The sequence below is a fragment of the Somniosus microcephalus genome, chromosome 7 (assembly GCF_052327205.1).
Source record: "Somniosus microcephalus isolate GS21.2 chromosome 7, FLI_Smic_1.0, whole genome shotgun sequence".
Classification (NCBI taxonomy): domain Eukaryota; kingdom Metazoa; phylum Chordata; class Chondrichthyes; order Squaliformes; family Somniosidae; genus Somniosus; species Somniosus microcephalus.
Window position 1 is genome coordinate 10,269,103 of NC_140993.1, and position 13,377 is coordinate 10,282,479.

General features: G+C 46.7%; 1 protein-coding gene across 1 annotated transcript in view; it reads left to right on the forward strand.

The window, feature by feature from the left end:
• Positions 1 to 13,377, forward strand: part of lama3 (laminin, alpha 3) — a 340,063-nt gene that overhangs the window by 161,672 nt on the left and 165,014 nt on the right. Inside the window, exons 30-34 of the mRNA XM_085993930.1 lie at positions 1,968 to 2,065; positions 9,101 to 9,278; positions 10,770 to 10,896; positions 11,618 to 11,757; positions 12,956 to 13,071. Coding sequence (XP_085850056.1) covers positions 1,968 to 2,065; positions 9,101 to 9,278; positions 10,770 to 10,896; positions 11,618 to 11,757; positions 12,956 to 13,071 — 659 coding nt within the window. The remainder of the gene's footprint in view (positions 1 to 1,967; positions 2,066 to 9,100; positions 9,279 to 10,769; positions 10,897 to 11,617; positions 11,758 to 12,955; positions 13,072 to 13,377) is intronic.

Genomic DNA, 13,377 nt, shown 5'->3' on the forward strand with positions numbered 1-13,377 from the left:
TTTTCACCCAGAGGGTGGTTGGAATCTGGAACTCACTGCCTGAAAGGGTGGTAAAGGCAGGAACCCTCACAACATTCAAGAAGCATTTAGATGAGCACTTGAAACGTCATAGCATACAAGGCTACGGACCAAGTGCTGGAAAATGGGATTAGAATAGACAGGGCTTGATGGCCGGCGCAGACACGATGGGCCGAAGGGTCTCTTTCTGTGCTGTATAACTCTATGACTCTATGGCCTAGAAATTCAGTGCCCTTAGCACCGATTTTGCGGCGCTAGAGGGCCTAGCGCTGCAATTGGCGCCGGTTCCTAAATTGCCTGGGGCCCTTCCGCGGCGGTAGACCGGTAGCGCTGCGCCGGCACCGATGACGTCATCGGTGTGCGCAGCGTCCCGGTTGCCGTGGTAACCCGGCCCCAAGCCGAAATTCAGTTGCGGCCGCCTCGCCAGTGGCAGCCGCAACTAAGACTCCGGCAAACGAGTGTTGCCGGAGTCTGCGCCGGCGCTTTAAGGAGGCGCGGCGGCCGGCCGCTTTCCCGCCGGCCGCCTGCCCGCAGCTCCCTCCCCGGACTTCTCCCCCCCCCCCCCCCCCCCCCACCGGAACAGATGCGAGCCCGGCACTTGTCCGAGGTGCCGGGCTCATTTTTGAAGAGATTTGCGCGGGCCACGGCCGGGTGCAGGCAGCTCCTCCTTAACGGAAGGAGGAGGCCTGCACTTCCCGAGCCTGCCGCACCGCAGCGGGCGCCGCAGCGCCGGAATAGCGCCAGTTTTCAGGCGCTAAAACCCTTCAGTAGCGCCGGCAGCCGTTTGGGCGCGGCGCTACTGAATTTTTGGCACGCGCAAAGGGACTTAGCGCCGGCGCTAACTTCCGGCGCTAAAGCCCTGGCGCAGCGCAAACTCAATTTCTAGGCCTATGACTATGACACAGTTGCACTTGGGCAACCCGGGTAGCAATCGGGAACCAAGGGTGGAATGATTTCCCCTCCTTAATGCAGGACCACTAAGGCCAATTGGAGCATAGGAACACAGGAACAGGAGGAGGCCATTCGGCCCCTCGAGCCTGATCCACCATTCTATTAGATCATGGCTGATCTGTGTCTTAACTCCATTTACCCGCCTTGGTTCCGTAACCCTTAATACCCTTACCCAACAAAAATCTATCAGTTTTGAAATTTTGAATTGACCCCCCAGTCTCAACAGCTCTTTGGGGGAGAGAGTTCCAGATTTCTACTACCCTTTGTGTGAAGAAGTGCTTCCAGACATCACCCCTGTACATCCTGACTCTAACTTTAAGGTGATGCCCCTTGTTCTGGACTCCCCCCCCCCCCACCAGAGGAAATAGTTTCTCTCTCTCTACCCTATCGAATCCTTTAATCATCTTAAACCTCAGTTAGATCACCCTCAATCTTCTTGAGGAAAACAAGCCCAGTCTGTGCAACCTGTCCTCATAATTTAACCCTTTTAGCCCCGGTATCATTCTGGTGAACCTGCGCTTCACCCCCTCCAAGGCCGATATATCCTTCCTGAGGTGCGGGGCCCAGAACTGAACACAGTGCTGCAAGTGGGGTCTGAGCAGATCTTTATATAACTGTAGCACCCCTTTGTATTCCAGCCCTCCTTGAGATAAAGGCCAACATTCTATTAGCCTTTTTAATATTGTTTTTATGTCTGTTCACCAGCTATCAGTAGCACCCCTACTGAGATCAGCCAACTTTACCCAGAATCGGAATCGACCCTGCTACCTCCTGATTTTCATGGCGGTGTCAGGCAGTGGACTTATAAATGACCGAGCAAGTGATATAAGTCACAAGAGGAACTCACTCCTAATTGTAGTATTATCAAATGCAGCAAATGTCCCGCAAAAGGCAACACACTTGCAATGCTGAGCTGACTTGATTCACTGAACAGGTTATGAAAATAACACAATATTTATTAATATTTTGTATGTTTTTTTATTCCTTTCCATGGACAGCACAAAGTTTATTTAATACCATTTAAAGAATTCTGCATTGAACACGTGGAACCGAAGGTCCACTGCATCGCCACTCATGGACCCGTCACAAACAGGAGGTAAAACCTACCGGATGAACTTTCCTGCCCCACTCTTCAAAGTGGGGGAAAAATTATACAAGGGCTGTAAAAATCCAGGGGTGGTCCATCTCGACATCAGCGCTGGGCTGCGCCCACTGGTGACCTTCTGCTCTGACTTTGCCAAAGGTTACGAGGTCAGGTGGAGGTCACTTCATGAACTCATTTAAATAAACCAGGCAAGTACATGCTAGAGGCTAAAAAAATGGAGCAGAGGGTTCCCACTACCTGGGGTGTGGGGACTGAGGTACCCCCGGAATGGTGACTTACGATATTGGGCCCCTTTTATAAGAGAGTTGAAATGCTTTTTGTTTATTATGATCTGGAACGCGCTGCCTGAAAGGACGGTGGAAGTGGATTCAATAGTAACTTTTAAAAGGGAATTGGATATATACGTAAAAAGGGAAAATTTGCAGGGCTAATGGGGAAAGAGTAGGGGTGTGGGACTAATTGGAGAGCTCTTTTAAACAGCCGGCACAGGCACGATGGGCTCAATGACCTCTTTCTGTGCTGTATGATCCTATGATTCTTGGGCTGTGGGCGATGCTGCCAATTCAATATTTATTGCCCATTCCTAGTTGCCCATTGAGAAGGTGATGATGAGCCACCTGCTTGAACTGCTGCAGTCCGTGTGGTGAAGGTGCTCCCACAGTGCTGTTCTGTAGCGGGTTCCAGGACCGACCCAGCGACGGTGAAGGGACGGCCGAAATATGTGCAAGTCAGGATGGTGTGTGACTTGGAGGGGAACTTCTAGGAGATGGTGTTCCCATGACATTGCTGCTGTTCTCCTTCTCGCGCTGTGAGGTGCTGAAAGCTTGACACGGTGCTGCAGTGCCTCCTATAGATTGTACATACTGCAGCCACAGTATAGAGATTTGTGTATCTCTGGTAAACAGGATCGAGTGCAAACCAATATGGTGGGTATATTGTGTTTAATCGGCATTTAGGATGGAATATAACACACTAGTTATACAGCAAAAACATTCGACCGTGACAAGCAGCTGGTACCGGACCCGATCGGACAAACGGCTGGCGTACGCAAACAGCTCTTCTTATTCGTTCTCCTTCTTGACTCGTGTCTCTTTCTCTGAACTACCCAAGAGCGTTAGACTAGAGTCTGCATGGGTCCACTCTCTGAAGAGTGTTAGGCCACCGTTTCCACTCTTGGAGCCCCTCGCTCCACGGTCTGAGCTAAGAGTTCTTTAGCTCTTCCTTTTATTTTCTTTTTAGGGGTGGGCCTGAGGTAGAATAATGGACAAGACCATTTAACCTATAGAGGTTCCCCTTAAAGCAAGGTGCCCGATGGCATGTCGAGTTCTTTGTCTAAACCTACAGATGAAGACCCTCCCTCAAGGGGTCTTCACAACCGTTACACATACTTTCTGTACTTGACCAATTGTGGCCTTACAGCATGTTGAGGACTGTCTTCCCTTATCTCATCCAGCCCTTCCCTTCCAAAGCAATAGGGGGAAAAATTCAGTTGTTTGCGCCTCCAGTTAGCGCCTTAAGAGGGCGCTAATGGGGCGCAAAGCAACTCGCGCCTGGGCCCGGTGATGTTTGCGGGGCTCGCGAAATTAACTAGACATTTTGCGGCGGCGCTAAACACTACCGCCACGATCTCCTGCGCCGGCATATAGTGATGTCAGTCGAGTGCGCAACGCCCCGGTAGCGCCCCGGACCGGATATTGAGTGGCGCCCCCTGCCTTACTGCCTGCCGCTAGCAACGACAGGTTGAAGGGAGCGTTTTGCAGTCAGGAAGGGACTGGGGGAGCGCTGTTTAAAGGCGACCGCTTCCTGCCTTTTTCTGTTGGTGACATTTTTGCACCACGCATTCTGAGAGAAAGAGAGAGAGAGAGAGACTTCTAGAGAGATTCAACGCTGTATGAAGGAGTTTTGGGTACTGAGCAGCACTTTGCAGGTTCATTTTGATTTGCCCTTGTATCTATTTCGAAGAGACTGTGGGGGCTGCACTCTGAGCACTTTCCCTGGGTCTCTCCATTGTTCTTTCCAGCAGATTTGATGTACAGGTCTCTCCAGGCCGAGATTCAAGGCTGCAATGAGCAGGATGTGGATGGAGACCAAGATCAACCCTCCCCTTTAAGATAAAAACAGAAAATGCTGGAGAAACTCAGCAAGTCAAGCAGCATCTGTGAAGAGAAAAACAGAGTTAATGTTTCATGTCGATGACCATTCGTCAGAACTCCCCTTTAAGAATTGGCTGGTGTCAGTGTGTCTGTTCAATCGGTAACTGACCTCACATGAGCTTCGCCAGTGCTGTGAGGTAGCGCCTCGCTCCTTGGCCTTTGCGCCTTAAAACAGATGTGAAGTGCCTGATTTAGCGCTCCAATCACCTCCAGGGGCGATAAAAGCCAAGTTTGCCGTCGGAGGCGATAATTAGCGCCAGGTGCTAAATATTGCGCACGGCTGATAATGGCGCCCCAAACGGGGCGATACTGAATTTTTCCCCCACAGTCTCTTATCTCATCCTGTCTTGTCCCCCCTGGTGCAGCCAGTGCCTGTACCAGGCACAGCTTTGGGCCATTAAATCAGAGGCCCAAGCCAAAGCTGTCTTATTCAACCAGCCGCTATCCAAACTATGTCCCCTTAATCTAACAGACTATTCCACCCTGAGATGGTACCTTAACTCCCATAAATTTCTTCTATTCTATGTCCTTTATACTAATTAACATTTAATTATCTTCGCAAGCAGTTCTGTTAAACAAACTCCAAATTCTACCTTATCATTATAATATGGTTATTAGTAATAATGGAAGAAACATAGGTTGGGCCTTCATTGGCCAAGTTAAAGACACAACAACAGAGACAAGGCCATACTATGGGCCCCTGTGTGGGATGTTATGCCTTATCTAATCTAACTAACTGAAGACATTTTGTCTCAAAGTCTAATACAAGCCTCCAGTAAAACACAACTTATACATTAACCCCTTACTTGTCTCGAGCACTAATGCAATCATTTACACACAGTAATATTTGCGTTACAGTTTCATTCACATAACCATATATATTTTTAGGCAGCCCTCGTTTCTAACAACAGTGCGCTGGTGGTGGAAGGGGTGGAGATTGAGTTCAGGGGCAGGGGCACAAATTAAGTGGCCTGCTTTGTACTGGATGGTGTTGAATTTCTTGAATGTTCCAGTAGCTGCATCCATCGAGGCAAGTGGAGAGTTTTCCATCACACCGGGGCTAAAAGGGTTAAATTATGAGGACAGGTTGCATAGACTATACTTGTATTCCCTCGAGTATAGAAGATTAAGGGATGATCTGATTGAGGTGTTTAAGATTATTAAAGGGTAGAGAGAGAGAAACTATTTCCTCTGGTGGGACTTAGTACAGACTTAGTGAACATAGCCTGGCGATCGAAAAAGGTAGACACAGGCAGACCCGGCTACCAAGAGAGGACAGGATATGCTCTCACTGCAGTCAGGGAGTGGTGGAGACAGAGATGCACTTCCTCACAGCTTGTAGAAAATATCAGGGCATAAGGGAGAATTTCTACCCAAAATTCACAAAAATATGCCCGGAATTCAGAAATTTGAATGACGACCAAAAACTCCCATACCTACTAGGGGAAGAGAGAAATTGTGTAACCTTAGCGGCACACTATGTTACAGCTTGCCATAAACAGAGGGACAACCACTAAATATAAGAAAAGAGTATATAAAAATTATATGAATGTATATTTATACGCTCAGGGATATACCTGTTTATACACTGTATGGATAGATCTGTATTTTTGTGTTCAACCGTGAATGTTTTTCGATGCTTTGGCAACATAAGATGTACCTTGTCATGCCAATAAAGCGATTTGAATTGGGAGAGCCCAGAACAAGGGGGCATGACCTTAAAATTAGAGCTAGTCCGTTCAGGGGTGATGTCTGAAAGCACTTCTTCACACAAAGGGCAATGGAAATCTGGAACTCTCTCCCCGCAAAAAGCTGTTGAGGCTGGGGGTCAATTGAAAAATTCAAAACTGAGATTGATGTTTTTTTGTTAGACAAAGGGTATTAAGGGTTACGGAACCATGGCGGGTAGATGGAGTTAAGATACAGATCAGCCCTGATCTAATTGAATGGCAGAACGGGCTCGAGGGGCCGAATGGCCTCCTCCTGTACCCATGTTCTGACTTTAGCTGTGTAGATAATGAATAGGCATTGAGGGGTCAGGAGATGAGACACTCATCGCAGAGTACCCAGTCTCTGCCCTGCTTTTGTAGCCATGGTGTTGAATATAGCTGAACCAGTTAAAGTCATTGGTGACCCTCAGGATGTTGATGGTGGGAGACTCCGTGATGGTGGTGCCATTGAAGGTCAAGAGGAGATGACAGGGATTTATCTTGGTTAAAATAGTCATTATCTAGCACTTATGTGGCTTGAATGTTACCTGAGATTTGTCAGCCCAAGCCTGGATGTTGGCCAGATCCTGCTTGACGGTACTTTGGTGATTTTAGATAGGTAGTGCAGTGCACCACTAAAACATGACATGAAGGTCTTAGACAGGGTGCAGAAAAGATTTACAAGAATGGTTCCAGGGATGAGGGACTTTAGTTACGTGGATAGACTGGAGAACCATAGAGCAGAGAAGGTCGAGAGGAGATTTGATGGAGGTGTTCAAAATCATGAGGGGTCTGGACAGAGTAGATAGAGAGAAACTGTTCCCATTGGCGGAAGGGTCGAGAACCAGAGGACACAGATTTAAGGTGATTGGCAGAAGAACCAATGGTGACATGAAGAAAATGTTTTTTACGCAGCGAGTGGTTATGATCTGGAATTCACTGCCTGAAAGGGTGGTGGAGACAGATTCAATCGTGGCTTTCAAAAGGGAATTGGATAAGTGCCTGAAGGAAATAATTTGCAGGGCTACGGGGAAAGGGCGGGGGAGTGGGACTAGCTGAAGCGCTCTTGCAGAGAGCCGGCACGGGCTCGACGAGCCGAATAGCCTTCTTCTGTGCTGTAACCATTCTATGATTCTAATTCCCTTTTGAAAGTTACTATTGAATCTGCTTCCACCGTCCTTTCGGATCATAACAACTCATTGAGTAAAAAAAAATCTCCTCATCTCACCCCTGGTTCTTTTGCCAATTACCTTAAATCTCTGTCCTCTGGTTACCGACCCTCTTGCCACTGGAAACATAAGAACATAAGAATTAGGAGCAGGAGTCAGTCATTTGGCCCCTCGAGCCTGCTCCGCCATTCAATAAGATCATGGCTGATCTTCGACCTCAACTCCACTTTCCCGCCCAATCTCCATATCCCTTGATTCTCCTAGAGCCCAAAAATCTATCGATCTCAGCCTTGAATATACTCAAAGACTCAGCATCCACAGCCCTCTGGGCAGAGAATTCCAAAGATTCACAACCCTCTGAGTGAAGAAATTCCTCCTCATCTCAGTCATAAATGGCCCACCCCTTATCCTGAGACTATGCCCCCTAGTTCTAGACTCTCCAGCGAGGTGAAACGACCTCTGAGCATCTACCCTGTCAATCCCCCTCAGAATCTTGTATGTTTCAATGAGATCACCTCTCATTCTTCTAAACTCCAGAGAGTATCGGCCCATTCTACACAATCTCTCCTCATAGGACAGCCCTCTCATCCCAGGAATCAATCTAGTGAACCTTCGTTGCACCGCCTCCAAGGCAAGTATATCCTTCCTTAGATAAGGAGACCTAAACTGTGCACAGTACTCCAGGTGTGGTCTCACCAAGGCCCTGTACAATTGTAGCAAGACTTCCTTACTCTTATACTCCAATCCCCTTGCAATAAAGGCCAACATGCCATTTGCCTTCCTTATTGCTTGCTGTACCTGCAGGCTAGCTTTCTGTGTTTCTTGCACAAGGACACCCAAATCTCTCTGAACACCAACATTTGAAAGTTTCTCACCATTTAAAAAATATTCTGTTTTTCTATTCTTCCTACCAAAGTGAATAACCTCACATTTCCCCACATTATACTCCATCTGACACCTTACTGCCCACTCGCTCAGTCTATCGATATCCCTTTACAGACTCTTTGGGCTGGGTTTTGTCAATGGGGAACTTTTGGAGGCGGGACTCCCACTTGTCGGGTTTTAGTCCCGCCTCCATCGACTTGTGGCCAACCCACGCTATTTTCCCTTGATTGACCTTGTTAAGCCCACCCAGCGTGCTTAGCAGGCCAATTAAGGGAAAGCCGGTTACAGGTGACGTCAGCAAGTGACGTTTCATCTGTCAAAAACTTTTGACAGATGAAATGTCAGCGTTTGACAGCTCTGTGAAGCTGTCAATCACTGACAATCTGTCTTCTAAGTTGAGTCTTTACTCAAGACTCAATTAGAAAGCCTTCCTGACCAGAAAGCAGAAGGCTGCAGCTTTTGACAGTTCAGCGGCCATTCTGCTTTCTGTGCCGGTGAGCTGAGTGATTCCCGAGACCTGAAGGGAGGAAGCCTGCAGGAAGAAGTAAAGATAAGTAAAACTTATTAAAACACTTTACACACACCTCACACACTTACCTCTGCACACATGCACCCATCACTCACCTGCACACCGGTCATCTCGGCCCCTCCGACCCCCGCAGACAGACGGCCCGCCTCGCTGATCCTGGCGAGTTTCGGAGCCGTCGGGAAGCCCACACTTCAGGGCTCAAAATAGGGATTAGTCAAAAAACTGCCTGTTAACTACCGGCTACCCGCCTCCTGGGAAGATGGCACGGAGGCAGGTTGGGTACCCGCCCCCAGATTCTGCCATTTTCCCGGCAGTCCCACCTCCAAACCCGCCTCCCCAGGGCTGGCAAAATTCCCCCCTTTGTGTTCTCCTCACCGCTTACTGTCCCACCGAGCTTTGTATCATCAGCAAACTTGGATATATTACACTTGGTCCCTTCATCTAGGTCATTAATATAGTTTCTCTTTATTTACTCTACCATAACCCAGCATGATTTTGAACACAAATACATCATTGTGATTGTCCATAATGTTATTATATCCTTACAAATGGCACTGTCTTTATTTTGAAATGTTCAACAGTTCATGTGTTGCATCCATGTTTGAAATCCCCGTGTCTTCGGTGAAGGTGAAGAATGGACAACTTCCAACAGCAGGTATGCCTGCACAACCTAGCTTGCCTAATGAATCACCAATCCTATCTCGGCGCCCTCCAACCATGGTGGATCCAGGAGACGTTGTTTTACTGAAATCGCCACAGGTAATGAACTGCTTTGAGTGTGGAAATATGTTAACATGAAGTAATATCCATAAAATAGAAAGAAAGAACTTGTGCCTCTTTAGCGCTTTTCACAGCCTTGGGGCATCCCAAGGCACTTTACAGCCTTGTTGAAGTGCAGTTGTAATGTAGGAAACGTGGCAGCCAATTTTGCGGCAGCCAATTTTGTGCACAGCAAGCTCCCACAAACAGCAGTGTGATAATGTAATGACCAGATCATCTGTTGGTTGAGAGAGAAATATTGGCCAGGACACCAGGGAGAGCTCCCCTGCTCTTTTTCAAAATAGTGCCATGGGATCTTTTACATCCACCCGAGAGAGCATCTTATCCAAAAGATGGCACCCGTTCAGGCAGTGCATTCCAAATCGTAACAATTGGCCGGCACGGGTTCAACGGGCCGAATGGCCTCCTTCTGTGCTGTAACCATTCTATGATTCTATGAAATAAATTCTCCTCATCTCCCCTCTGCTTCTTTTGTGAATTATCCTTAAATCTGTGTCCTCTGGTTACCGACCCTCCTGCTACTGGAAACAGTTTCCCCTTATTTACTCTATCAAAACCCTTCATAAAATAGAAAATGGCTGTAGCTCAGTTGGTAGCACCCTCGCCTCTGAGTCAGAAGGTTGTGGGTTCAAAGTCCCCACTCCAGGGACTTGAGCACATAAAGCTAGGCTGACACGCCAGTATAGTGCTGCAGTGTCAGAGGTGCTGTTGGATGAGACGTTGAACTGAGGCCCCGTCTACCCTTTCAGGTGGATATAAAAGATCCCATGGCACTATTTTGAAGAAGAGCAGGAGAGTTATCCCCGGTGTTCTGGCCAATATTTATCCCTCAACCAACATAACAAAAACAGATTATCTGGTCATTATCACATTGCTGTTTGTGGGAGCTTGCTGTGCGCAAATTGGCTGCTGCGTTTCCCACATTACAACAGTGACTGCACTTCAAAAGTACTTCATTGGCTGTAAAGCGCTTTGAGATGTCCGGTGGCCATGAAAGGCGCTATATAAATGCAAGTCTTTCATGATTTTGAACACCTCTATCAGACCTCCCCTTAACCTTCTCTGCTCTAAGGAGAACAGTTGCAGTTTCTCTAGTCTCTCCACACAACTGAAATCCCTCATCCCTGATTTTTCTGTGTACAATGTGTATACAGGTTAATAAACCAGTTTATAGAGAACTGGTTTATGATTTAGTGCACGGTTGAAATTTTCCTCAATCATGAGTTACAAACCGTTCCAATATAGAAAGGAACTCTGTGGAATGTGAATTGGAGAAACAGTCACGTAAATGGAGAGAACAGCTGAGGTCTGAAGTGTAAAGTCAGTGTCCAAACCAGACGATCATAGCAATTTAAAGACTTGGGGAAAAATAATAAAAAGTATATGTTGTGCATGTCTGCTGCTAGTTTTTAAAAAAAGCATATAAATAAGGAATGTTTGATAACAACGCGAGGCTTATTTGTTTTATAGAACCAGATCACCTTCGACACAACATTGCCAAATGCAGGCAAACATGTGGTTATCGTGCATTTTTATCAGCCTTTGTACCCATCGTTCCCGGTAGAGGTGAAGGTGGATGGAGGTCGTCCCTATAATGGTGAGTAAAATAGTCCTTAAACGGACCGTTGCTGGTCCCTATAATGGTGAGTAAAATAATCCTTAAACGGACCGTTGCTGATGTTAAACGTTCACCGGGCACTGATCTGGGCACCGCACCTCAGGAAGGATATATCGGCCTTGGAGATGGAGCAGCGCAGATTCACCAGAATGATACCGGGGCTAAAAGGGTTAAATTATGAGGACAGGTTTCACAGACTGGGCTTGTATTCCCTGGAGTATAGAAGATTGAGGGGTGATCTAATTGAGATGTTTAAGATGATTAAAGGAGTTGATAGCGTCGATGGAGAGAAACTATTTCCTCTGGTGGGGGGAGTCCAGAACAAGGGGGCATGACCTTAATTAGAGCCAGGCCGTTCAGGAGTGATGTCAGGAAGCACTTCCTCACACAAAGGGTAGTGGAAATCTGGAACTCTCTTCCCCAAAAGCTGTTGAGGCTGGGGGGTGGTGGGTGGGGGGGTCAATTGAAAATTTAAAAACTGAGATTGATAGATTTTTGTTGGGTAAGGGTATTAAGGGTTACGGAACCAAGATGTGTAAATGGAGTTGAGGTACAGATCAGCCATGATCTAATTGAATGGCGGAACAGGCTCGAGGGGCTGAATGGCCTCCTCCTGGTCCGATGTTCCTATGAACTGTACTTAATTTTGGTTGTGAACAAATTCCCGCTAAAATTATTCATTCACCTCTTATTTTTTTAGGATTCTTCAGCGCTTTCTTCTGCCCACATGGGTTTGGATGTCGCAACCAGGTTATTTCAGGAAATAGAATAGAATTGGATATAAACAATCTGGAGTTGTCCATCATGCTTATCGTTCCCAAAGAGAAAGCGCTTTGGGTGGTAAGTTTTGAACAAATACTGGAAGAGTTATTATTGCCGCGTTACCTACATTACAACAGTGACTACATGTCAACAACAAACTTGTATTTATATAGCGCCTGTAACGCAGTAAAATGTCCCAAGGTGCTTCACAGGAACGATTATCAAGCAAATATTTGACACCAAGCCACATAAGGAGATATTAGGACAAATGACTGAAAGCTTGGTCAAAGAGGTCGGTTTTAAGGAGCATCTTAAAGGAGGAGAGAGAGGCGGAGAGGTTTAGGGAGGGAATTCCAGAGCTTAAGTACTTCATTGGCTGTGAAGCGCTTTGGGACGTTCTGAGGTCATGAAAGGCGCTATAGAAATGCAAGTCTCTCTTTCTTGCTTTTTTAATACTGCACTACAGCAGGAAACAAGGTACTCGTAAGATGATAGTTTAATTCTGCCTCGAAGCAGTGGAAGCGTTTTAAAAACACAAAGTGCTTCATTCAAAGATTTTTTTTTCATGCAAAGGGTTATTCAGGTACAGAATATCCTACCACCAGACTGTCATAACATTTAAGAGGGATTGCGATAAACACTTTAAGAAACATACAAAAGGGTACGAGAGAAAAGCAGATAAACGTAATTAAAGCAGATGGTCTAGAGATTTGGGCACACCCATGTTTCGGTGCATGGGGGTGGGGGTGGGGAGCGTAGGGTACAATCCCAGCCCCTGAATGGTGATACCTGAGGCGCCCTTGAGGGTGGGGGAAGCGCTCCGCGTTCTTATAATGTGGGGTTGGGAGGTTCACTCCTGCTCCTACCGGCTCCATATTCAGGTAAGTATGGAGGGGGCCTTCCTACCGGTTCGCGCAACAATGTGGCGAGTCCAGCACGCAGCGAGTGAAACGCTGAGGCGACCGATAATCGAAAGCATGTCCTCCAAGAAGCAGAGGACTCTAATTTGAATAACTTATTCTCCCCTTTATACGTTCCCATTGTGCGCTCCTGCCGCCAGCGTATCGATCTTATCCAATATGGCTGGCGGCACAATACCGGCCGGAAATGTTCGCGCGCTTCCTGCCGACCATACTGGGAGTTTAGTACATCGGTTAACACTGGCACAAGCACAGTGGGCCAATTGACCTCCTTCAGTGTTGAAATTTCTATGATCCTGTGAATTGCTAATTTACTTACAAAGTAGTAACTGGCTGAAAATATTTTTCTCTTTTAGGACTACATCTTAATTGTTCCTTCAGAGAGTTACGATCCTGACTTACGGAATGAAAAACCTCTGGATAAATCATTTGATTTCATTACCGCCTGTGGTGGAAATAGCTTTCACATCGAGTGAGTTTAATTAACTCTTCTGTGCCTTTTGTGTTTTATATTCCCTTAAATTTGAGTGGAAAAAAAAATTGGGTGGAATCACCCGTGGCTAAATTGATGCTTTTTTCATTTAAGAATAAAATAAAGAGGGTGAAATTTCTTTTGGCAATAATTCTGGTGAAACAGTCAACGTGAGTATAGAACGGGATTTTCTATACTCACGGCCTCTGCTGGAGTATTGAATCCAATTCTGGGCACCACATTTCAGGAAGGATGTCAAGGCCTTGGAGAGGGTGTAGAGGAGATTTACTAGAATGGTTCCAGGGA